Source organism: Penicillium odoratum, assembly GCF_028828045.1.
Source record: "Penicillium odoratum strain IBT 22623 chromosome Unknown utg000001l_segment0_segment0, whole genome shotgun sequence".
NCBI classification, from domain to species: domain Eukaryota; kingdom Fungi; phylum Ascomycota; class Eurotiomycetes; order Eurotiales; family Aspergillaceae; genus Penicillium; species Penicillium odoratum.
In genome coordinates, this window is record NW_026643143.1 from 2,603,174 (window position 1) to 2,627,006 (window position 23,833).

General features: G+C 48.7%; 9 protein-coding genes across 9 annotated transcripts; 4 read left to right on the plus strand and 5 right to left on the minus strand.

The window, feature by feature from the left end:
- Positions 1-177: 177 nt before the first annotated feature.
- N7520_000986 (leucine--tRNA ligase CDC60) lies at positions 178-3,765 on the minus strand (the record flags this gene model as incomplete). Its single annotated transcript, XM_057134921.1, has 4 exons — positions 3,669-3,765; positions 1,092-3,598; positions 839-1,037; positions 178-780 (listed from the first exon to the last, which is right to left on the minus strand). Exons 1-4 carry the CDS (start codon positions 3,738-3,740, stop codon positions 178-180), a joined length of 3,381 nt encoding a protein of 1,126 aa, XP_057000857.1. The 5' UTR covers positions 3,741-3,765.
- A 528-nt stretch (positions 3,766-4,293) lies between these two features.
- Positions 4,294-5,146, plus strand: N7520_000987 (mitochondrial 54S ribosomal protein mL61; the record flags this gene model as incomplete). The annotated part of the gene is made up of 2 exons (XM_057134922.1): positions 4,294-4,332; positions 4,568-5,146. The coding sequence occupies 2 exons, from the start codon at positions 4,294-4,296 to the stop codon at positions 5,144-5,146; spliced, it is 618 nt and encodes a 205-aa protein (XP_057000858.1).
- Positions 5,147-5,652: 506 nt separating this feature from the next.
- Positions 5,653-6,808, minus strand: N7520_000988 (rhomboid family protein; the record flags this gene model as incomplete). The annotated part of the gene is made up of 2 exons (XM_057134923.1): positions 5,653-6,358; positions 6,417-6,808. The coding sequence occupies 2 exons, from the start codon at positions 6,806-6,808 to the stop codon at positions 5,653-5,655; spliced, it is 1,098 nt and encodes a 365-aa protein (XP_057000859.1).
- Positions 6,809-8,415: 1,607 nt separating this feature from the next.
- N7520_000989 (WD40 repeat domain-containing protein) lies at positions 8,416-10,467 on the plus strand (the record flags this gene model as incomplete). Its single annotated transcript, XM_057134924.1, has 5 exons — positions 8,416-8,465; positions 8,528-8,544; positions 8,652-8,800; positions 8,872-10,383; positions 10,441-10,467. The coding sequence occupies 5 exons, from the start codon at positions 8,416-8,418 to the stop codon at positions 10,465-10,467; spliced, it is 1,755 nt and encodes a 584-aa protein (XP_057000860.1).
- Positions 10,468-11,071: 604 nt separating this feature from the next.
- On the minus strand, positions 11,072-12,025 carry N7520_000990 (uncharacterized protein; the record flags this gene model as incomplete). Its single annotated transcript, XM_057134925.1, has 2 exons — positions 11,072-11,408; positions 11,466-12,025. 2 exons carry the CDS (start codon positions 12,023-12,025, stop codon positions 11,072-11,074), a joined length of 897 nt encoding a protein of 298 aa, XP_057000861.1.
- A 431-nt stretch (positions 12,026-12,456) lies between these two features.
- trpE (anthranilate synthase TRP2) lies at positions 12,457-14,222 on the plus strand (the record flags this gene model as incomplete). The annotated part of the gene is made up of 4 exons (XM_057134926.1): positions 12,457-12,468; positions 12,550-12,698; positions 12,782-12,855; positions 12,913-14,222. 4 exons carry the CDS (start codon positions 12,457-12,459, stop codon positions 14,220-14,222), a joined length of 1,545 nt encoding a protein of 514 aa, XP_057000862.1.
- A 155-nt stretch (positions 14,223-14,377) lies between these two features.
- On the minus strand, positions 14,378-16,213 carry N7520_000992 (uncharacterized protein; the record flags this gene model as incomplete). The annotated part of the gene is made up of 1 exon (XM_057134927.1): positions 14,378-16,213. The coding sequence occupies one exon, from the start codon at positions 16,211-16,213 to the stop codon at positions 14,378-14,380; it is 1,836 nt and encodes a 611-aa protein (XP_057000863.1).
- Positions 16,214-17,178: 965 nt separating this feature from the next.
- On the minus strand, positions 17,179-19,884 carry N7520_000993 (Polyketide synthase enoylreductase; the record flags this gene model as incomplete). The annotated part of the gene is made up of 6 exons (XM_057134928.1): positions 17,179-17,484; positions 17,539-18,881; positions 18,936-19,332; positions 19,387-19,643; positions 19,699-19,768; positions 19,834-19,884. 6 exons carry the CDS (start codon positions 19,882-19,884, stop codon positions 17,179-17,181), a joined length of 2,424 nt encoding a protein of 807 aa, XP_057000864.1.
- A 2,038-nt stretch (positions 19,885-21,922) lies between these two features.
- N7520_000994 (uncharacterized protein) lies at positions 21,923-23,470 on the plus strand (the record flags this gene model as incomplete). Its single annotated transcript, XM_057134929.1, has 1 exon — positions 21,923-23,470. The coding sequence occupies one exon, from the start codon at positions 21,923-21,925 to the stop codon at positions 23,468-23,470; it is 1,548 nt and encodes a 515-aa protein (XP_057000865.1).
- Between the last annotated feature and the right edge of the window lie 363 nt (positions 23,471-23,833).

Consider the following 23,833-nt stretch of genomic DNA (forward strand, 5'->3'; position numbering starts at 1 on the left):
GTTTACAGGCACTCTACGAAATAATTACAGTTATGATTCAGAGCGTCATAGAACAATAAAGATAAGAATATAAATATAAGGAAATGCACTTCTTTTTCTAAAGCATAAGCTCATCAACCATAACTCTTTAATTGACCCAGAGAATAAGATTCTTGTATATCCATGTACTGGCTTCCTCTACTCGATGTTAGAGAAAGAGAAGGTAGGCTGTCCAGGAATAGAGTTTTCAGCAGTAAGACCCTCTCTCTTCTCACCAGTACCAACGACCTCGCCAGTCTTGCCACCCTCATCGACGGCAATGATCTCGACCTCCTTGAAGCCAGCAGAGCGCTTCAGGCCACCAACAAGCTGAGCCAGAACAGCAAACTCGTCGAAGGCAAGCTTGCGCTCAAAGACGGTCTCAGGGGCCTCGCGGCTCTGGATCAGACGACGCTTCAGACCCTGGACAAAAGGCATAGCCTTCTTCATCTCACCAAGCTTGCCGATCTTGCCGTTAAGCTCCTTGTCGTTGATGGAGACAGTGAGAGAATCGAAGGCCTCGCGGACGAGATCGATGTACTTCTCTTGCCAAACGGGGTACTTCTTAGCGGCGTAGATGGTAACCTTCTTAGGCTTGCGAGGGTCAAAGGCGATGTTCTTGCCCTTGGACAGACGCTTGGCGTAGTTGGCCTCAGCGGAGAGAATAGCCGAGGAGGTATTGCGCACGTAAGCCTGGGCGGCGGAGAGAGCGGGGGAGGGCTCGGGCACGGTAGGGAACTTGGCGTAGTGGATAGATTCGGACTGTTTTCAGGTAGGTTAGACAGCGGAAATACTGCAAAAGTAAGCAATGCAAACTGACCTTCTTCAGGACCTCAAGCCAGACGTGCTCAGCCCAGTGAGGAGCGACAGGGGCAAGCATGAGAGCCTGGAGCTCGATGTAGCGCATCAGAACATCGCGGTTCATGCCAACGCCGGAGGCAGCAGAGGCCTCACGGTAGGTATCACGAGCGCTGGTGAAGTCGAAGAGACCGGCCTTCAGAGCAAGCTTGAAGTTGGTGCTAGTATGAAGTTAGTGAGGCATTACATGGAATCGACTCGGATTGGAAACTTACTCCTGGTAGTGCTTCTGGGTCTCACGAACAAGAGCATTGATCTCATTCTCAAACAGCTGGTCTGGGAATGAATCGGCAGGGCCAGTGCGCAGGGTCTCGTCCTTGACAACCTCCTCGATCCAGTCCTTCAGAGTGTGGAGTCGTAGGATGTTGCTGTTGGCAACAGCCTCTTCGAAGTTGGCATCTTCGATGCTGTCACCAGCATCGGCGAAAGCAATACGAGTAGCATCGGCACCGAACTTATCCACCGCATCCTTCAGGGTGAGGAAGTTACCGGTACTTTTGCTCATCTTCTCACCGTTAAGCATCAGGTGGCCGTTGGCACGAACACCACGCGGCCAGTACTCCTCGGGGAAGAGAGCAACGTGAATGTACAGGAAGAAGGTCAGGTGGTTCTGGATAAGATCCTTACCGGAGACACGGACATCGAGAGGGTACCAGTACTCAAACTCACGGCGCATCTTCTGCAGGGCCTCCTTGCTGATTCCGCTCTTGGAAATCAGGTCATCGCCGATTTCCCGGCGGGTGAAGATGTAGTCCCAGACCTCATCGATCATCTGCTCAGGCTGCACGTTCAGCAGACCAACGGTCTTACCGTACCGATCACCGTGCAGAAGGTGAGCGATCGTGTAGTACGCCATGTAGATGGTGCTGTCACTCAGAGACTCAACCAGGAATTGCGGGTCCCAGGGAAGCTTAGATCCAAGACCGTAGGTTCGGGCACATGCCCAGCGGTTGAGCCAGGACAGGTTCTTCTCGAAGCCGTTCTTGGTCTCGGGAGCGTAGGTGTTGAGGGTGTTGACAACGTGGTCCAGGGTGGTCTTCTGCCACTGAGCATCGTTCTCACCATAGTTCAGGAACCACTGACCAAGGTAGGCAACAACACATTCATCGCCACTACGGCTGACAACCTTACCCATGGGGTCGGCGAAGGGGAAGGCGTCGCCGCTGTCGATGAGAGACTTGCGAATCTTGTCCTTGACAGAGCTGACAGCCTCACCCTTGTATTCACCAACAATCATGGTGCCCTTGTAGAATCCCTCCATGTAAGCCAGCTCCTTGGCCTGGGCGAGCTGGGTAACATCCTTGGGGGAGTTGATCTTCAGCTGCTTGACGAGGGCGGGAGCGGTCAGGTTACCGTAGGTAGGGGTCTCAATGACAGGGTAAATCTCCTTCTCGGCCCACTCCTTCTTGATGCCATAGAACTCGGCCTTCTTGATCAGGTCCATGAGGGTGGCGTAATCATCGGGGCTGTCCGAGGGAACGGAGGTGACAACACCGGTACCCTTGGAAGCTGAGACGCCATCCATGGGCAGAATGTAGACACCTTCGGAGTGGAAGGAGAGAGGGGCGTTGACAAGAGTACCGACAAAGTCAGAACCAGGAGCCTCGAGGACAAGCGGCAGCTGGTCCTGAGTCTTAGGGAAGCTGTCATTCTGGAAGAAGTGGCCCTGGAAAGCCATGTTCCAAGCAGCACGCTTGGTGACAACAATATACTCCTTCTCCTTCAGCTTGAAAAGTCCATAGTTGATCTTGGGACCAACGAAGCAGTTGGTCTGACCGTACATAGTCTCGGGACGGAGAGTCGCGGGAACGAAGTATACCTTGGCATCCTCCTCAACCTTGCCCTTAACAAGCTCAGCAAGTTTAGGAGACCACTCCTTAACCTGGAGCTTGATAGCAGTGTATTCCTGGGGACCAACTCCCTCACCCTCAGTGCGATCGTGGTCCATGCAAGGCTGGCCATCCTTGGGCGAGTAAACAGTGTATCGGCTGCCGTACATGATCTTGCCCAGCTCGTGGAGGCGGTTCATCTGCCAGCGGATGAAAGCATCATAGTAGGGGTTGGCGTCGGTGGTGACGAACTCTCTGCGCCAGTCAATGCGAGCACCCATGCTGTTCAGGTCACGGATAGCGAGCGGGGGGAAGTGGTCGAGCCAGTAGTTGGCATCGGCGAACTTGTGAATATCCTCCAGAGGAACACCAATGGCGAGCATGATCTGGAACTGGTACTTCATCTTCACGGTCTTGGCCGCAGCCTTGCTCTTCTTTCCAGAGAACTTCTCGGCCTGCTCCTTCACCTCAGGCTTTGACTCCTGGGTGGGAGCAGCAGGGGCAGAAGCTTCCTCATCCTCCTGGTAGCCTTCGAAATTTTGGCCGAACATCTTCACCTCATCGCGAAGCTTATCGGCGCAGGCCTTGATAGGCATACCAGTGCAGTGGAAACCAAGCGGGAAAAGAGCACGCTTGCCCTCCATGCGGGCGAAACCAGCCATGAACTCGACCTTGGAGGCAGTGAAACTGTGACCGGCGTGCAGGGTACCGTTCATGTAAGGGTAGGCCATGGTACCGAAGAACTTGGGGTATTTCTCACGCATCTGGTCGCCGGTCATGGAGCCCTCGGGGATCTCCTCGAAGGATGGGGCATCGACCTCGAAAACCTTGTTCTCCTTCCATTGTGCTTGGTATTTCTTCTCAATTGCGATCAGGGTGTCACGCTTCTCGGTCTGGTGCGGGTTCAATCAGTACTGGCCAAAAAAAATATCGCAGTCCATAGAGGGGGAGGGGAAAGTGAACATTTTCAAGCTTAAGGGTATTTTTAGAGCCATTGCTCGGGTCGAGCTCGGCGGAGACGGCGGGGGGTGCCATGGTTTCTCTCAGCAGGATATTGTCCTGTTCAAGACACTCCGAGGGGCAGAGAATGAAGATCGCGGGGGGGAATATAAAATCGATAATCGATAATCGATAATGAGTGGGTGACTCAGTTTGGTAATACGGCCGTATCAGTGCCTTTATCTGCGTACAGTATTGTTGTAATTTACAGCGAAAGCCGTTGCATGCTATTAGGAACAGAAACCAATGCTCATATATGAAGTTATGAGTCACAGGAACTAGATAAGAAGTCTGGTTTGGTGTCAATTATGATCGCATATTTATTTAAGCGCATGAGTCAATCCCAAATAAGCAATACAAGCAGGCTGCGTATCATGGTAAATATAAATCACGTGACATTCATGTCGGAGCAACTTTTGAAGCGCAACAGTTTCCGCAAAATTCCCCGGATCTACGACAACACGCCCTGAACCTTCTGTGAGGCCACTGAGCAGGTTTTTCGCCAATTGGTCTATTACGTATCCCAAGTTTATTTCAGAAACACCTCCATCACATCAAAACCAGCCGCTGCGCGGCTCAATCTGCCATCATGGTTAACTTCCTCAAGCGGATGCGGAAGCTGAAGACAGTAAGTCATCCTGGAGCTCAAGACTTTCCCAATTTGAAAAGGAGATTGGCTAATCTAATTACTTTCTTCGCACAGAGAGTATGATACCCCTACGTCTCCGAATCATTCCCCATGCCTCCAACCTCAACCCTCGATACCCCATAAGACTCGAATCCTGAAAATGCCCCCGAGCACACCTGGACAGAGCTATTTCATACACAGCACCAACAACAATGCTAACCACACTGCTCCACAGATGCTCGAGGTTCGAGTCGGCACCGGCGCTGCCCTCTTCCCCAGCCTAGCAAACGCCACAAAAGAATTCCCAGCGGTCACCCGCCTCCACCTCACATACGCCCGTAAGATCTACGGCGGTCACCATGGCGCGCGACTCTTCTGGCGCCAATGTCTTCCGCGGCTGAAGTACCACAACCCGGGCGTTCCAATGACTGTCCAACAAACCGACGAGCAAGAAGGACCGGCTGCATTGACAATTTACTTCAACGAGCGATTGAGCAGCACCGCGACTGGAATTGCGGGCAAGCAGATTACTGATAAGCACGCGCCGAAGCCGGAGGCGGGCGAGAAGTCTATTGTTGTGGATTTGAAGAACCTGGACCCGAAGGAGATTTGGACTCGGGTACAGGCTTCGACGGGAGCGGAGGATGTTCCTGCTTCTGAGGCGGATGTGGCTGAGGCGAAGAGGTTGGCGGCTATTACTGAGAAGGCTGTTGGGGATCGGAAACGTATTCAGGCGATGCGACAGGCCAAGAAGGACCAGGAGCGTATGCTTGCTGAGGCGAGAGGTGAGGTTGAGAAGCTGAAGCAGACGTAACATATCCCTGTTTGATTTCTGATTCCGTCTGGGCTCTCTTCTCTCTCTTGGAAGGTTGTGAAGGGAAAACCACTTGTAGCATAGCATCTTTCTGTTCGTCTATCCCCTTATATAACTATGTATTTTTGAAGAACATTTATTCCAAAGCATCAGAAAGGTGCATTGAATCGTTTCGAATTTTGATTGCAAGTTCTAGTCACTTGCGAGCGGTATAGAGGTTTATAACTCAAAGTAAACAATACACGCTGGCCTAGTCATGAACACGAGGAAGCAAAGAATAGAAAGAGAAAAGCCCAACATGTCACACATCGGAGAAATGAAGCCAATCAAAGGCCAATAACCAATCCAAGGTATGAAAGAGCAATGTACATCGTGAGAAGGAAGATAGAGGCGTGACAGTCACAGGTATAATACTCGGCAAAAGCCAAGTCTCCTGCCTTGAATGGTAGATGTCTAAACAGTCAACCAAAGAAATCTGAAATATCCACAAACTCCTGTCCCCAGCTTTATGCATTATCCGGATTGTAGGTGGTTCCCCCGAGCATGGCCTGCCGAGTGGAGGCGGCTGGCGATGTCGCACCTGTGCTTCGTTCTAGTGACGACGGACCGGCGTGTACGCGACCCGCAGAAGCATTCTGTAGTCGTTGATCTAGCGCCTTGAGTGCCAAAGCACGGCGGCGCTCCGCCTCCTCGCGCTTACCCCTAGACCCTCCTCCACGTTGGCTGTTGAGGAGAGTTGGTAAGCCCGCCTCCCCTCTGGCCAGCACTTGCTGGTTACCAGAGGCAATATCATCCTCCGAGAACGGTTTCAAGACATGGACTGTGACCAGTAATGCATATATCTGGTCCGCGACAAAGGCGATTGGGGGCTGCATCACATCGGGGAATAGGCAAGCAAAGGCAAAGGTCTCACTAGCATCACCCTTGATACCCAGACCGCTGGTTGATGTTCCAGTCAGATCGGGCTGCTGCTTATAAAATCTGAGGTATGTCCAGCTCGTCAGGAGGCCAAGCCACGCCAAGATGGCAGCCGTGTCCGTTCCGATCAGAATGCCACTGAGGGTGTTGAGTAGTAAGAACAGAGCAGGGAAATGCTTGACACGCATTTTGACTAGGCCTTTGAAAATCGCAACGGTATGTTCAGGGACTAGTTGTTTGAAAGCGACGAGGAAGGAGGCCTGGATGGAGACGCCACCACAGATCTGGGTAAGGCTATGCATTGGAAAGGTCAGATCAGATGAAAACATGAATCAAAGAGGGAAAGACGCACCCTCGGTTGTTTTGTCCCGGTAGTATACCCCAAACGAGGTAGATTGGAATGATCGCGATATTCGGAATCACTGTGGCGGCCACAATGAACTTGCTGAACTCTCGGGACCCCCACGCGCGCTCGAGGTACTTCCCCCCATAGAAGATGGTGGCAGCGTTAAGGAGCACGGTAAAGATGTTCTGCTCGACCAAGGTGGCCGTGACGAGTGTCCATGGGTAGAAGAAGAAACGAGAAGGAACGAGAGTCAGGTAGGGAATGATCGGGGTGGTTTGGACGCCGCCCGCGGTGTAGTCCAGTTCACGCCATCTGGCAATGTTGTAGAGTAAGGAAAGGGCGAGGAGGCTGACAAGGAAGAAGCGAGTAGCAGGAGGAATGTTGACTCGGAGTGGCATTTTTAGCAGGGAAGGCTCTCGCAGCGTGCGAGACCGCAGGCGTGTTGTTGAGCTGAACCCGAAGTTTGTAGACGGAGGAAGCCACACATCAGCGGAAGTTGACTTGCGCGGGCCCACTAGTCCGAACAGCGGAAAAATAGTGCTGTCACATTATACATGAAAATGTCAAGTTTTAAAACGTTATAGGCCTGAGTTTTCCAAAGCTAGTGCTTTTTGAATGATATTGGCATTCCTTGTGTTAGCCCTTAAGCATAAAGTACCCATTTCAAGGTTATATTATGCAGTCAATCGCGTCAAAAATGAACTTTGAAGTATTGATGCTCTTATGTGAGTTACATGAAATTAAAATAGAAGCTTAAAAATGGTTAAATCCCCCTATTAGTATATACCTGTAGATATTTAATTACTAGATGTCCCAGTTGGCCTGGTACAGTGGTACAGTGTTCAGAGGTCAATTCCAAGGTGCTATATCTATTTGAATATTATTCCTATATTGACTTGAGTTTCTAGCATGATATATCAGGCTCACATAGACATATGCTCAAGTTATGGACAAGTGATTATGATCCTTTATTATCTGCGTGGAACAGAATGATATGCATATTCCTTCTATAGGTACATATCGAGTAGGTGGATCACTGATCGGTGTCAGAATGTGCAATGTTAGTAAGAAGCATGTCCAACCACATAATTTCTATCCCTAGATACATGTATCTAAAGATTTTAATGTTTGCTCATAAGAATAATATTCCATTGATTTGAAAAGGTAATCAATCATTATAAAATGAGCTATATATAGTCATACCGAGGATCCCAGCACATCTGATATCTGAGCACAGGTAAGGTACATGGGATCTGGATCCACGCTACGATCCACCTTTTGCCGCCCTGCAGTGTTGCCGGGTTCGGGTGGTTGCAGCTGTTGCACGCTAAAAGAATAACAAATAATCCTGTGAGATCCGGACAAAATGCAGGAGAAATGACAATTATAATCCTTAGTCAATTTCTCTCCAATATATTAGAACATCCCATACAAAAAATATAGGGTAGTGGAGAAAGTCCCTAGTAAGCGAGTCGCACGAGAACAGGAGTGGAGGAACGCCAACGCCACACAGGATTGGCTATTACATTCAAGATTGGAGCACCCACTCCCCAGTGGCTAGTGCGCTTAAGCTCCAACCGTCACTTTGAATGTCTCCAATCTTCATTCCATTGTTCCTCTTTTCCTCTCCCTTTCACTGGTCTAACCTTATGTACCGCTAGAAAGCTTTTCTTTGGTCCACCACTGGTCTGGGTCTTCCCGCGGCTCTGTCTTCTCCCTTTCCACACCTTTCTTCCTTCCCCCCAAACTCTCTTTTCCCTTCCCAACCTTCAACTCCGCATCAAATCCAAAAACCCTTGACCCATCACAACCTTTTCCCATTTTCAGCCATATACGACAACCACTCTTGATTGATTCCAGATCGCCCCTTTTTTCACTTCTTTCCGGCTTTTTCGGGATTCACCTCGAGAAACCTCCACTTTTGATTTTCCCGACTTCTCTTGCGGAAGCGTCATCCCCTCCCCCATCTGGCATGTTCCGCCCCTAGGTGGTCGCACATGTAATCATGGAACAACCTGATCTTACATCGCATCACGTCAACTACCTAATATGGAGGTATGATGACCCCCTCCCCCGCGATCTGTTTGCATCTGCAGACACTAACATGATTTCTACAGGTACCTTCAGGAGTCAGGTTCGTATGCGACTGTTTGCTTCACTTATTTGATGTCACCTCAATCATTACAAGACCCATGCGCCAACCCTCTCTAGCGGCTGGAAAATCCTAACCTCGTGCTACAGGCCATGGCGAAGCTGCTGTATCACTACAGCGTGCGTGGTACCCGGAACCACAGAATCTACCATTTGCGCGCCACATTCAGACTCACGCGCTGGTATCGTTGGTCCAAAAAGGCCTGCAATATCATGAATTGGAGTCATCCATTGACAAGGTAGGCGCAACATCTTGGGCACTGCGCCCCCAATGATACTGGCTTATGAGTATTCTAACCGCCATCTACAGGAAGGAAATCGCATCACATTAAAACCTACGGACTTTTTTTTCGGCCCGGAGCCCTTTGAGGTGTCCGCTTTAAAAAGCCGGGATAAGTCTGGCACAGACCACCCCGCGCCAGAACCCACGCGCGATCGCGTAATTAATGGCCATCCACCGGAGGCTCCCGGAAAACGAAAGGAAACCAATGGAGACTCGATGGAGGTGGATGCCGAGACCGAAAGCAAGTCAGGCTCGCCTGTCCCGGATCCAGTGGATGGGGACGGGGATGTGAGCATGGGGCCCGATGAGGTGCCTCAGGAACCCACACTCAGCACGGGCGACAGCATTGGCGTCCAGATCATTCCCCCCGCCAAGGCCGCCGATTTGTCGCCTGACACCGCCTGCTTAGATCTTGAAGATCACGTGATTGGTGCCTTTTGGCGACCAGGAGATCCAACAATGCTCGTGGCCAAAGGAGAGTCGTTTTGCTCCCTGTGGAAATTTTCCTCGTCATCCCCTCCAGTTCAAAAAAAGTTTGTTGACCTCAGGTCCAGCGAGTCATATGTGTCCGCTGTCGCCTGGGATGGCATCGGAGCCAAGTTGGCTGTGGCCTCGGTTCGGGACATGAAGGGTGCGATCACCATGTATAATGCCGAGGGCAACGTGGTAGATATGCTCCCGGATCTCCCTCGCATGATCAATGGCTTGCACTGGGCAGAACATAGCCCCCAATTGGTGATTGTTGCATCTAATGAAAAAGACTGTGAACTGGCGCTTTGGGACGGCAGCCAACGACCCGATCAGTACCAAACCATGGTCATCAAAAATCAAATTTATGACCTCACTTGGGCGGGCCGGGACGAAATCTTTGCTTGTGGTGAAGGAACGGTCTATCAATGTAGTGTGGACCAGAACATTCACCTAAACAAGGAGTATAAGTTCGACAGAGAGACTGCCTGGAGCCTAATTCATTCTACCGAAACTAGCCATGGCCCCGTTGTAGTTGTGGCAGGTTCTGAAAGGACGACCGACCCCGAAAGTATTGACTCCGAAATTGCCACGATCTGGATTCCAACCCACGATATTGTCATCGAAAATGCACATACTGATGCGATCACGGCTATTGACATTCGACCTCAGTCACCCGCACAGCGACGAACCTCTTCGATCACCGGAAAATTCCCCATCACTGTGGCTTCACATTCACTAGACGGCACCATCAGTGTGTGGAACATAGATTTGGAGCAGAAGGAGTTTCAACGAATTCACCAATTCCGCCTGGGGTCTGAAATACCCGTTCTCGCTGGTGGCTTCTCACCTGATGGATACGCCCTTGCGGCTGTTGGTAAAGATCAACTTTTCATCTGGAATGCCGAGCGTGACGGGGACCCCATAGCTGTTTGGACTGCTCCAGGCTCAAAGGAAGTGAAGGAGGAAACCGATACTACAAACGGACAGAATGGTCATCTTACACCCACTGAATGTGCTCTCTCATGGGATGCTGATGGGAAAAAGCTTGCGTATGGGTTTGGAAATAAGGTTAGTCTTTTTTCACCTCTGCCACGCCCAAGATGGTTGACTAACGAATCCTCTCAGATGGCTATAGTTAATCTCCAGCGGTGACCGCTTGATTCATGTTTCACAAGAGACAAGTGACGAGGCAATAAGCGTGATTTGTTGAAATAGCACATCCTTGTTTCTTCTCCTCATGGTTTACGGGGCGGCCTTGCATCGCTTCTTATATTGGGGTACGGGACCACGAAACTGTTTTAGGGGCAGATTCTGGCACCCTGACCTCTGTCTCTCCCGTTTCCCTTAGGCCCATGGCCGAAAGGGTGCTCGACCTATGAAGACTATCTTCCAACACCTCCCTTCAAGCAAAATCCGATGTCAATTCAGTTGACCAACCCTCCACGCCGCGGCATAATGGCGCAAGTCTTCGAGTCGTCACCCACTTTGTTACACATATTACTTTTTTTTCCGGACATACATTGATTTAGAAGATGCATTACGGCATGCATTGCTTGGGATAGGAATTGGACACGGCGAACGAACGGATGGCGAGAGTTGGGTTTGATTTTTCTGTTCTTATTGGGAGGTTGGTGGTTTGAATCTCGCTGATTTGTATTTCGAAGCAAAAATGCATTGACCTTGCAATTGTCCTATAACCCATGCTCAGTGGGAATCGTTGTCGTTATCTTCATAGTCATCGTAATCGTGAAACTATCTATACAGATTTATACTGAACATTATCGAGTCTTAACAGCTGGCGCTGTCTCTCTTCTCTCCTTGCTCTCCGCCCTCGCGCTCGGACCTGAAATCCATCTTCAACATCTTTCCATCCACGCATCCACGCGTTCAGGCCATCCAGTACAATCTCTCCTTCTGCTTCACCTTCATCATTGCGTTTACGACCCCATCCTCGCTTGGCTTTTCGGCGAAGATCTCTTATGGCCCGTATCTTGTTTTGTTCTTCTTGCATCCCTTGAATCCAATTTTGCAGGCCACGAACTGTTCCCTGAATTCCTTCCAGTTCAACTGCGTCTTCCACCAGATCCGAGCGGCTAAATTCAAACCATAATTAGTGAACGCTCACACTATACAACGAAACGTGCACTTACAGCTCCGATACTTCATCCTCCAATTCAGCCACCGTCCTTGCCAATCCACGACACCGGTCCTCATACACCTCCCGGATCTCAACAGACTCCGCATGTCGCTGATGCAGTTCCTGATTCAAGGCAGTGATCTCTTCCAAAAGCGTCGTAAGCTGAGCCGATGTTTCCTTTCGCTTCTGTTCGTCAAATCGGCTCTTCGCTAGCCAATCCGGCTCCTTCAACTCCGAGGCATCACGATCTCCTAGCAAAGACCGTGTGCGAAAGCTTCTCCGCCGACCTTCACACGCGACCTCCTGCGACAGCTCCGCTTGCGGACCACGAAGGATAGCTTCAATGGCATCGAGGTGCTCATGAATCAGAAGATCTGCGTTGATGTCCCTGTTATCTGGACTGAGGAATGCAGACGCGAGATGAGCCAGCTCTGCAAGGCGGTCTTGCCATGGAGTTCGTGTGGCTGAACTGGCCTCTGATATTGTCGTTTGATTGATTGGAGATTCAATCGCTTTAATCTGTTCTATCACAGCTTTTGTATCCTTGAAACCATTATGTTCCGATAATTCCATGTGAGCGTCTGAATTTGAATGGTTCATGGTGGATGAAAGATATCATGGTCAATTCCACCAGTTGAATGTTATGTGGCTGGGGATCTGCAGCTTTCAGCGCCATCACATCGAAATCCCGTCGCTTATCGATAACCGATAATCAACCCCACGCTCAAACTTTTTTAGAGAATGATGCACAGGACTGTGAAGGTGATGGAGCTGGGGCGTATGAGATGTTATAATTTTTTTTGTTCGATTAATGACAAGGAAAACTTTGAGTTACGACCTGCATTGCGCAGAATATAGTGAATGAATGGATTGTGGCTTCCATGTTTCCATGAAGACCCCCGAACCAAAAGCCCCACATCGACTCATTTTCCCACCGCCAAATCTCTCTGTGTCATCGGGAGTCCGGCCTTTGTCCAGCAATTGAACAGCATTTTCAACAGACAATGGCATCCTCGGTATGTGCTGCATCTTCGTGCGACTTTTGAAATGACATCCTGGTCAGTGACAGACTGCTAACAATGTATACGATGACTCAGACTACCCTAGTCCCGTCGCTTGAGACAGCGCGCGAGGTGATCTCTCAGTCGAGAAATTCCAAATTCGCCCCGAACTTGCTGCCGGTGACTGCCACAATCTCTGCGGATCTCTTGACCCCTACATTGGCATACCTCAAGATTGCAGAGAAGTAAGTGCCAACCTTGCTATGCGACGGCCGTGCCCCGAGGGGCGGGGAAGTTTAGGCCAGCCAGGCTAACTTTGCGTCTATAGCTCTCGGTTGTCATTTTTATATGAGAGTGCGGCGACTACGGAGACGATTGGAAGATACAGTTTTGTCGGCGCAGGTGGGTGATGTGTTGACGAAAGTCCACGTTTACATTTTCCTGACTCAATATCCGTAGACCCAAGAAAGGTTATCAAGACCGGTCCAGGCCATGGCCCCGAGGCCGATCCTCTCCCATACCTGGAGGAGGAGCTGTCCCAGTTCCGCGTTGCCACTGTGCCAGGCTTAGTCCTCCCTCCTCTGACCGCCGGAGCCATCGGATATGTAGGCTACGACTGTGTTCGATACTTCGAGCCAAAGACTGCTCGGCCCATGAAGGATGTGCTGGGTGTGCCGGAATCATTCTTCATGCTGTATGACACTATTGTGGCTTTCGATCATTTCTTCCAGGTCGTCAAGGTCATCACCTACGTCCCGATCCCCGAATCGGATGCCGATATCGAGGCCGAATACCGAAAGGGTGAGGAGATCATCCAGAAAACCATTGAGACTTTGCTGCAAGAACGCACACCATTGCCTCCGCAGGGCCCTATCATCCAGAATCAGGAGTACACCTCCAACATCGGTCAGGAGGGATACGAGAACCACGTCAAGACCCTGAAGGAGCACATTGGCAAGGGAGATATCTTCCAGACCGTGCCCTCACAACGGCTGTCGCGGCCGACATCTCTCCACCCTTACAACCTATTTCGCCACCTCCGCACAGTCAACCCCTCTCCTTACTTGTTCTATATCGATTGCCAAGACTTCCAGCTCGTGGGAGCGAGCCCCGAGCTTCTCGTGAAGGAAGAGCGTGGCCGAATCATCACTCACCCGATTGCGGGCACCGTGAAACGCGGTAAGACTGTAGAGGAGGACACTGCGCTTGCGGACGAGCTGCGCAGTAGTTTGAAAGACCGAGCTGAGCACGTCATGCTGGTGGATTTGGCGCGCAACGACGTGAACCGCGTGTGCGATCCGATGACCACCCAAGTAGACCGCATGATGGTCGTCGAGAAGTTCTCGCACGTTCAGCACCTCGTCTCACAGGTCTCCGGTGTCCTACGTCCCGGAAAGACCCGCTTCGATGCTTTCCGATCCATCTTCCCCGCTGGAACCGTCTCCGGTGCTCCCAAGATTCGTGCTATGCAGCTGATCGCCGAGCTCGAAGGCGAGAAGCGCGGCGTCTACGCCGGTGCCGTTGGTTACTTTGGCTACAACATCGCCAACAACGACGGCTCGAAAGAGGAGCCTGGTGCCATGGATACTTGCATTGCGCTTCGTACCATGATGGTCAAGGATGGTGTTGCGTACCTGCAGGCTGGTGGTGGTATCGTCTTTGATTCCGACCCGTACGACGAGTACATCGAGACGATTAACAAGCTTGGTGCGAACATCGCGTGTATCCGTGGAGCGGAAGAAAAGTATCTCCGCATGGAGAAGAAGTAGAGCATGTCATGAAGATTTTGTAATTCCAGCGGTTTCGGGGGGTCAAGATAAATTCAATGATTTACGCATGATTCTACACCTTTCTTTCTCGGGGGTTTACTTTAGATCAATGTTATCCATGATATCTCTTGTTCATCTTCAGTAGTAAGATATATCTATGACAGCAACTGCATGGCCACTCCGATATCTCCTGTGATTCCAACCGCCAGATCTTCTTCTTCCAGTTCCCAAGGCACACACCCCGAAGCTTCAATCCCAACCCGAATCAACCGGAACTGTCCACTTGACGATTCAGATACCAAATCCTCATTCGGCCACCGCAGTACACCAGGAGTATTCAAACCAACTCCCAACTCCAAAATCACAGTTCCTCCCGACTGTTTTTCATGATCTAACCTCTCCAAGAACCCCTTCCAAACCCTCTCCTGTCCTCCAAAAGGCCTCTGATTGAAGTAATTCCCACCCCGCACACAATAAATAACCTCCCCACCACAAAACCTACACTTTGGAATCAACGCCTCTTCAGTCAGAATCTGAGAAACAGGATCAATTAACGGTAATGCAGCATCAATAAAAGGCCCCGAAAGAAAAACCGCATCGGCCCTGCACTTCATATAGCACTGCAAATACTTATATTGACCCTGCGGCGTCGAGATCCTCTCATCCGGAAACCCATTCTTAGCAAAGAACCCATCAACATTCGTCGTCCGAATATGATACCTCCCTTCATCGAACCGGTTTGCTAACCCACGCAGAAGTCCATAGACAGGAGAAACGGGCCACTTGCGCACCAGGTCCAGATGCAGAAAATAGTACCCCCATTTCTGTGCTGAGCTGTCCCAGTCACTGTACCCGATTGAATCGTATAACCTGTTCAGACCCTTTGCTTTGAAGGCAGGGAAATGGGATTCGAAAAGCGTGGTCGAGGCATAGTCGAGACCCGCTGCGGCAGAGAGGCCCGCGCCGGCGGTAATGATAAGTGTCGATGCATCTTCGAGCCAGGCACGGGCTTTCAGGATGGATGGGTTCGGAATAGGAGTGTAAGGTGGAGAAGGCAAAATGGAGGGCGAGAAGATGATATCGGAACAGTTCTGATTCTTCAAACTGGAAAGTAAATCGCGGTAGAGAAGGAAGTCGGCTTCGAGGAATGTATCGAAAACAATGTCCGTGATGGTGGATTTAGAACTGTGTTCCTGATACCAGGACATGACAGTCTCAACTGCAATAGTCGCAGCGAGGGCAGAGGGGAACGCAAACAGACCGGTGGAAATACAGCAGAATGCGACAACTTTCCGGCCATCTTTGAGAGGAGGTAGGGAGTCGACTATGTCTAAACAGGCTCGATAGCACGATGCAAGTTGCGCTTTGTGATGTGGCTGTGGGGTCTCTCTTGGATTCAATTGTGGACCGACGGTATGCAACACCCACTCGGCAGGGAGGAGAAATCCCGGTGTGATTTTTGCAGAGCCGGCTGGTTCTGGATATCCTTGTGCCTCGATGAGAGTATGGCACGCATCTCGGAGACGTGGACCGGCAGCCGAATGAATGACATTATCGATGCATCGGTGATCAGGTCGGAAGCAGCCTTCAAGCTGGGAATTGGCGGCGTTGACAATTGCTGTAATATCTGACAGGGTTGTGATATCACCTTTCCAGCATGAGATGCGAAGAGGTTTGTGGTTTCTTTGGGATGGGATGGTCACGTCCGGGTGAATAGAGGTTGTGGAGGTGAGTAACTTGTGCTGATTGTAGTAATTGACTACTGCTTCAATGTCTGCGAGTGTGTCTGTTGGGATCTTGGGAATTGCAGGTCGTTGGCAGAGTATTCTTCGAAGAGCTTGTAACTGCGACCATGTGTCTGTTTCGAAGATCCACTCTGGTCCTTTGTGATGTGCGCCGCATTCACACGAGGATTGTTCTGAGGGCTGTGATTTTAGAAGGTAACGGAGTACTTTTTCAAGTCTTGAGGATGTGAAGAATTTATTTTCCATGGTGAACTTGAAAAATTGGTCGGAGAATGTGCAAAATAGTTTTATGGGGACTCGATCTGTATAAGCCATAAACTATAGAGCCATTAATTCCGTCCCTGCATGTGTGATTGGCCAACCTAGAGTTTGAGGGGTTTGCAGTTAGAACAAACACGTTCTTCTAGCCAATGAGAGCTACAGGATTGTGTTTGCTTCGTTTGATCATGACGTGGATCTCCGGGTATCACTTTATTTACTACAATGTTCATGTTACAATTTTATAATGAACCGAAAGATGAGGAAGATAGACAAAAATCTTGTTTCTGTAGACTTACACACGGACTGTTTTTGGAAAACAGCATTGGATCCGGCAGTATGTATCAACACGAGAATGTAATGTCACCAGATACACATCATCATGAACAGCCAGGCAGACAACATTCCCTCGAAAGAGAATGACAAAAGATGGCAGGTGCTTCTTCACCGCATGCCTTTGATAGAACAATCGCTCAGGCTGTGTCCTCCTTACCGCAACAGGTGCTTTTTGACCGCAAATGCGCTCAGTGGGTTGTCCCCCCACACCACATGAAACAAAAACAAAAGAAAAGCTTGTCCTCAATGAATTTGGTTCTGACAAAAATTGATGCCTTTTCAGAGAGAAGCATAAGCTAAACGTCTTTGTTAACAGGCGTCTATATCCAATGTCCATTTCTCGAGTGATTCTTCCTCGTCTTGGTCAATTTATGAATCTCCCCTCACTATCTGTGAAAAGAGGATCTGGAGCTTCGACTAAGTGTAATATAATCATTACAAGTAAGTCAACCACGAGTGATCTATATGAAAGCCTGATAGGTTGCATTTTCTGTGATCATTCTGGAAAGAAAAATCAAAATGAAGTAAAGTATGTACGTAAGCGTCGCTTAAATTCAAGTACCATAGCCGGGGGTTTGACAGATGTCATGCCACTGAATTATGGTAAAAATCGCTCATTACTTGAGACTGACAGCTTGACCAAATCGAGTTAAGGTTTCGCTAATATCCCAAGGATGGATGCAGCACTCTAGAAGTGCCAGCTTATTTGGTTCTCTCACGACACGATCAACTGCCAACATTAAATCGTCATGAGTCTTGATACGCATGGCAAATAGAGCCGGATTGGCTTGATCTATTCTTTCCGCCTCCGTTAGATAGCTGTTCCCACTTCCAGGGCTGTGGGATATATTGCACAATGTCTCTGCAAACAGGGCATAATTCCAATTGCTGATGTAGTTATAGGGACCTTCGTGGATTACACTCTGATAGTTACGGAAAATTAGTTCTTGATCCAAAGTTGGCCTTGAGAGTCTTACCTCGATTTTGTATCCCATGTTATTAAAGATAAAAATCACGGAGTTTGTCTTCAATCGAATCATCGTGCTCAATTCCTGAGCCGTCATTTGGAAGCTTCCGTCCCCAATCATTAAGACTGAGCGCCCTCCTGGCCGAGCAAGCTGCGAACCCAGTGTTGCTGGTAAACTCCATCCGATAGAACCATACAACATCTGCATTTGATAATCTACCCCAGGTGGGAGTTTAATCATCTGCGCATTGAACCAGCTGTCACCAGTCTCCGCTATCAGGGTGTCATTAGGTTGTAGCAGGAACTGGATTGCCTTCAAGATTCCTGCCCTCGTCAGGGGCTGACTGACAGAACTTTGCATGTTTATCTCGTTCAGCGGTTTTTCCACATGGGTGGCGGAACAGTGGGTCACCATGCAGTAGCCGGTAAGACTGGAAAAGACAATATGCTCAGATATATCAGCCATTGTGGCGGGACCGATCAAAGTACCAGTCGGTGAACGAAGATGATGTAGGCCTATATCTAACATCGAGGGCGTGGGCTCTTTTACCAGATTATAATCGGACAAACGCGTCCCAATTCCCACCCACAAGTCAGCATCCATCATTATATCCAGGCATGCTGGGTCTGAAATTGACCCCCAGAAAGTACCTTGAAATTGGGGATGTTCTTCAGGGACTAGGGATTTGGCGTCAGGTTGACAGAACACAGGGCATCCCAACTTCTCGATGAAAGAAAGCAGAGCATCCCGGGTTAGGCCGTGTCGTGCAAATGGACCAACAAATATCATCGGGCTCTGTGCTTCCTGCCAGTAGCTGGTGAAGATATCCAATGCGTCTTGAAGAACATTAGGTGGAGTGACTTGTGGTTGCCGGAGGATGAGCGGCCTGGGGACGTCACACGAGTATTCGGCAAGATTGACTGGGAGCTCGATATAAATCGGAAGCGAGTCTTCAAGACAACGAAGAAGTGCCTGATCCAGGACAAATGTTGGATCTCCTTTGAGATCCAGACGTACGGAGGCCGTAGTCACAGTCTCAAACATCCTGATTGCCTGGTCTCGTTCTTTCAGCCCGGTTGTATGATGAATCAAACAGTCTTGTCCAAACGTGTCGGATGGAGGAGCCCCAGAGACAACGATGACCCGAAGTCGTTCAGAATATGCGCCAGCAATTGCGTTGAGCAGCGACAGCCCTCCTACCATAAAGGTGACAAATACAACTGCAGTCCGAGCTGGAGATGATCGCGCGTACCCATCGGCAGCATAGCCAGCGTTCAATTCGTTGCAGCAGCCCACCATCCGCAGGTTAGGGTTTTTCAAAATCTGGTCGATGAGAGTCAGGTTAAAGTCCCCTTAGAAACCCAGTCAGCATTATTCTCGTAGTCAGAGTCTCTGCCGAATCTTACCAGGAACGACGAAATAATCCCGAATCCCAATCTCTTCCAACCGTGATGCCAAAAATGTTCCAATGTTATATTCGTTGGGAATAAATTTTGGGCTTTTCCATATTGAACCATTCGCTATGGTCTTAGGACAAGGAATTTTCAGTACAGTTCGTCCCTGCATCTTGCCCTGCTCCATTTTCTCAAAGACCGTGGGGAGTTCTTCAAGGGAGAGTTTTTGATACTGAATGAGAAATCGATTCTTGGCATAGATTGCCAGTGCTTCCTCAGTCTCAATATGGCTGCCAACATAGGAACCCTTCACTGTTTTTTCCTTTAAGACCGTAGAAAACAAGTCGGCCTTGATGACAGCACCCTTAGGCAGACCAACAACGATAACGGTTCCTTTCGGCCGGATGTACTAGATGCGCTATGAATTATGGGCAAGACAGCATATTCATATCATGAAGCTTACCTGAATCGCTTGATTAATTGGCTTCTCTACTGATGAAACCACAATGGCAGCATGAGGTCCACCCCCAGTAAGCTCCTGGATTTCAGGAATAAGACTATCTTCAGAGGCGACGTAGTCCACAAAGTAGTCAACTCCAATCTCTTTCACCAGCATAGCTTTCTTGTTGGACCCTGTCGAAAGGGCGAGCACACGATATCCAAGTGCTTTGGCATACTGACACGCGAGTGTACCGAGGCCTCCGCCGGCTCCGACAACAGCTGCGATTCTGGATTAGACACAGACATCAATATTTTATGAGACTGGCAGCATTACCAACAATCTGTCCTGGCTTGAGGTGACTTTCTTTAAGTGCCTTGTATACAGTCACTCCAGCACAAAGAATCTATTTGTCATAGATGTTAGCAACACAGGGATTAATCCGGTCATATAGAGTATATTCTGACTGACAGGGGCGGCTTCGTCCAAAGAAATATCGTCTGGTATACGAACAGCATTCATTGCTTTACAAACACAATACTGCTGAAATGTGCCATTAACAGTGTACCCAGAATTTTTGGTTCCGGGACAGAGTTGCTGATCACCATGGGTGCAAAACTCGCAGCTTCCACAGGTGTCATTAATCCACTGTTTATTAATGATTTTTGTTAGTATCGACAAAATCTCGTGATTGAAAACTTCAGAAAAGAGGATTACCTGCACACCAACTCGATCCCCCACCGATACTCGACTGACGTTATCCCCTCGCGCAACTACCACTCCTGCTCCCTCATGGCCACCTGCTCGTAGTGAGAGACTGTATCAATTAATTCACGTCTAGAATGGCCAACTTACCAACCAAATTTTTCTTGGTCTCAATAGGCCAATCGCCTGTTCCAAGTTAGCCAGGAATATCTTCCACGCATTTTCTAGAGTCAAACCTTTCCATGCGTGCAAATCGGTATGACACACTCCTGAATAGTGAATTTGGACCAATATATCGTCAGGGGAGATTGATGGCACTGGAATTTGAGTGTACATCAAAGCTTGTAATGATCAGCACAATTCTAGCACCAAGATAAGATTGAGGGTACATCGCGGGTCTTTACCTGAGGCTTTCTTCTCAAATACCTGTGCCCACTGTGTCGTCGGAATTTCTTGTACCCTATGAGTCCCGTTCATTTTCTTAGACTTGACTGCTGTCATCTTGCACTTTGAAAGCCGTAAAACCCCAGCGGGAGGATATGAACGGTATCTAAAGCCAAACAATGGCTCTCTGGAAAGCTTATGAGTAGGTCAAGAAGAACGAATCTTCAGAGATGTTTTGAGAAACTTTGTTGAAACCCCTGATGAGAAACTAAGTCTATTGTTTGTTGGCATGCTCCCGCTATTTATCGCCTCCTGGGGGATTCAGCGTCAGCTAATCTGACCATTACTAGATTCTGCGCCAATCTTCCTGTTACCTGCTTTAATTCATTGATTTCAAATCATCCATGTCGTGATACCAAGTGAAGGTATAAGTGGCACCAGTGGTGACAACTAATATCCTCCACTCAGCATAAGATTATGCACTATTCCAGTGTAGGAAAGCACCTTCCCGTCTTGGGGGTTAACGCTAGAGATAATATATTCAATGAGGGATTTTTCACTAGCAGTGTTACTTCTCATGCATACAAGGAGATGATTTCCAAGGTTGTATGTTTGTATGCTCAGAATGCTCATATGTTATGAGGACTATGAAACCCGGGAGAGTAAAGTCACGGAGCAGCGTCTACAAATATAGACACCCGTAGTTACTCCATCTGACAAAGTAGAGGTTCTGTAAGATGGACTATCATGTAGAGAGATTGATCTACTGAGTTGTATATCCTTACAAAACCAGTAGTGACAGTATTTGCCACGTAAATGCGTGTCCAGAACTTCTTTCTGGATTGAAGATCAGGCGGATCTTGTTTTACCACATGATATTCTCATAGTGGAGATATGGTCCAGTGTTTAGAGGATCACTGGTTGACGTATCGAGAGCGTTAGTGACCCTTCCTCGGGTATGTACGAAAGCCAAAAAAAACAAAGTCTCCGGGTCTGATCGTGCCGATTGGCCGCCCTTTCGGTTGGTTCGCATACCCGTCGGGCGGGTACTATCCGGCTTTACTCAATTAAGTTCAACATGCATGACAGAATTTGTTGTTACACAATATTAATATCGCAAAGCAAGCCTGAAGTAACCCAACGCCTCGTAAGCAATATGATTTTCTTCTGAGGCGTCTAGCTGATTCGTTGACACTTCCCAAGCTACTACGTCAGGCCTACCAAATATCATGCAAGCTGGCATGCCGATAGGCCAAATTGCCCCAATCGAATGTAGTATAGCAAGAACCTGATAGCTTCATGTCTTTGAATGGGTGTCAAGGGTCTCGGTCAGATGTGGTGCAAGCTCTGCAAGGAAATGTGCTTGCGATACTATTTGCTCGAAGACAACAATACTGAGTTTTATAGCAAGGTTCCAGATATAAATGTTTACATCTATCTCTTATAACTTTCCTATGAATCAAATTACACCATGTCTATCCTGTTCAAATCACCGCGTTCTACGATTTCCAAGAATTTCCTTGCTGTCAAAGCGATGACCACTCGTTTTTCGACCTTTTCAAACACTACTGGGAAGATACCCGATACAACGAGCCAGAGTGAAAGCTTTCTAAAATCTTCTTCAAAATCAGTGAAATGGAAAAAAGACTGTAACGGCCAGTATATCAGGCCATTTGATCCATTTGAAAAGACGTTCTCAAGCTTTTGCCATGACCCGGCCAGACCGGAGTTTCGGAGCCTTGACATCGTGGCCAGCGTTGGAATGGAAACTCTACATAAGGACGCAAGTACGTTTCTGGAGACGATCAAAAAAGCATGGACCAGACTACGTTATCTCCATCCTACTCTTGCCACTGAAGTCGGTCAAGACGAATTCCGGTACAAGCCTCTCGAAGATCAAGCGGATATTGATAATTGGCTTGAGAAGACTTTCATCGTCAAAGACTGGGATCCACATACTGAAGTTTGGGGCTGTCAAGACCTCGTCATTGCACCTGCTGCCAACTCGCCTGTGCTATACTACTTCCCTAGCAAGCAAAAATTGGTTCTCCGCATGAATCACATGCATGGGGATGGACAGGCAGTTGTGGGTCTGTTACAGGACCTCTTCAATGAGATCCAGCGCTTGAACTTAGGTGGAGAAACTGTGAGCGAACCTTGGGGTGCGGAAATGAAAAACCTTGCTATTGGCGCATTTGACGCTGCGGGAGTAACTGCTTTGGAGAAATCCTGGTCCTCGAATCTTGCTTCGTCTCTGCCCGAGCCACGAACGGAGGGAGAGGCATTCGAAATACCTTCCGTTAATAACACACACCCACCTGGAGAGGGTAAAACACAATCTCTCGGATTTTCTGAAAGTCAAACATCTGAACTTCTGGATCAAGCCAAAAAAATGAAGTTGGGGATTACTGCTTTCTTGCATACTGCACTTCTCCACGCCGGAAAGAGAGTTAGTCCCAGCTCTGACAGTACGATCCATTCAACCGTCCTTATCTTCAGTTTTCGAGAAAGATGTACCGACTCGCCTCCCAATGCCAATTCAAGAGCTGCTGCTTTGCGGATTGGCTTTTGGCCCATACAGGTGCCGATGTCGGATGATTTTCAACGTACAGCCTTGCGGGTGAAACATGCATACAAGGCCCTCGCTCATCGAAAGTCTGCTGCCCTCATCACGATGGTGCCATATTTACAGAAATGCGCGTCAGCACTATCTCAAGACTACTTCAAGGGAATACTACCCAGCTTTATCGGGAATCTCTCCAAAGCCTTCCCAAAGACCTACGGCTCGTTCAAAATTCGGGACCTCTGGATGGTTGCAGTGCCAACCGACGAACGAATTTATCTGGGAATCCAAACTTTTGGTGGTAGATTGTCTATCAGGGCCTGCTACAACCAAACATATCATACAGATGAGCAGATAGCCAGCTACCTCCTGTCTATCAGGCAAGAGATGTATGCTGGTGCAGTATCTGATGCTGAAAGACTTAGCTTTCTGTCGATGGTGACCTTGCAGGGCTAGTGTTCGATCTGAGCGGCCTGATAACTTGCCAGATAAGATGATGCATCACAAGTTGTTGAATTTTATCGACTGGGGAAAGGGAATTCCACCGATCTGCGTTCTAAATTTTTTTTGCAATGCGATGTGTCGAGCTTGAGATTGTTTTGTCAATCAAGAAGTTACAGTATATTTTTTTCGGTTGAGCGTCAATTATTTCTTTGGTGAAACATGAAAGCCTGTTTCGAATATTACCTATGTCGACTAGGTCTCTAAATTTGATGAAGCTGGTCAGTCCTACGATAGAATATGTCTTCACGAGAATAATATAACTAGAGAATAACAAGGACATCAGAAACGGGGAAAATAGATTTGGAGGCTGATTAT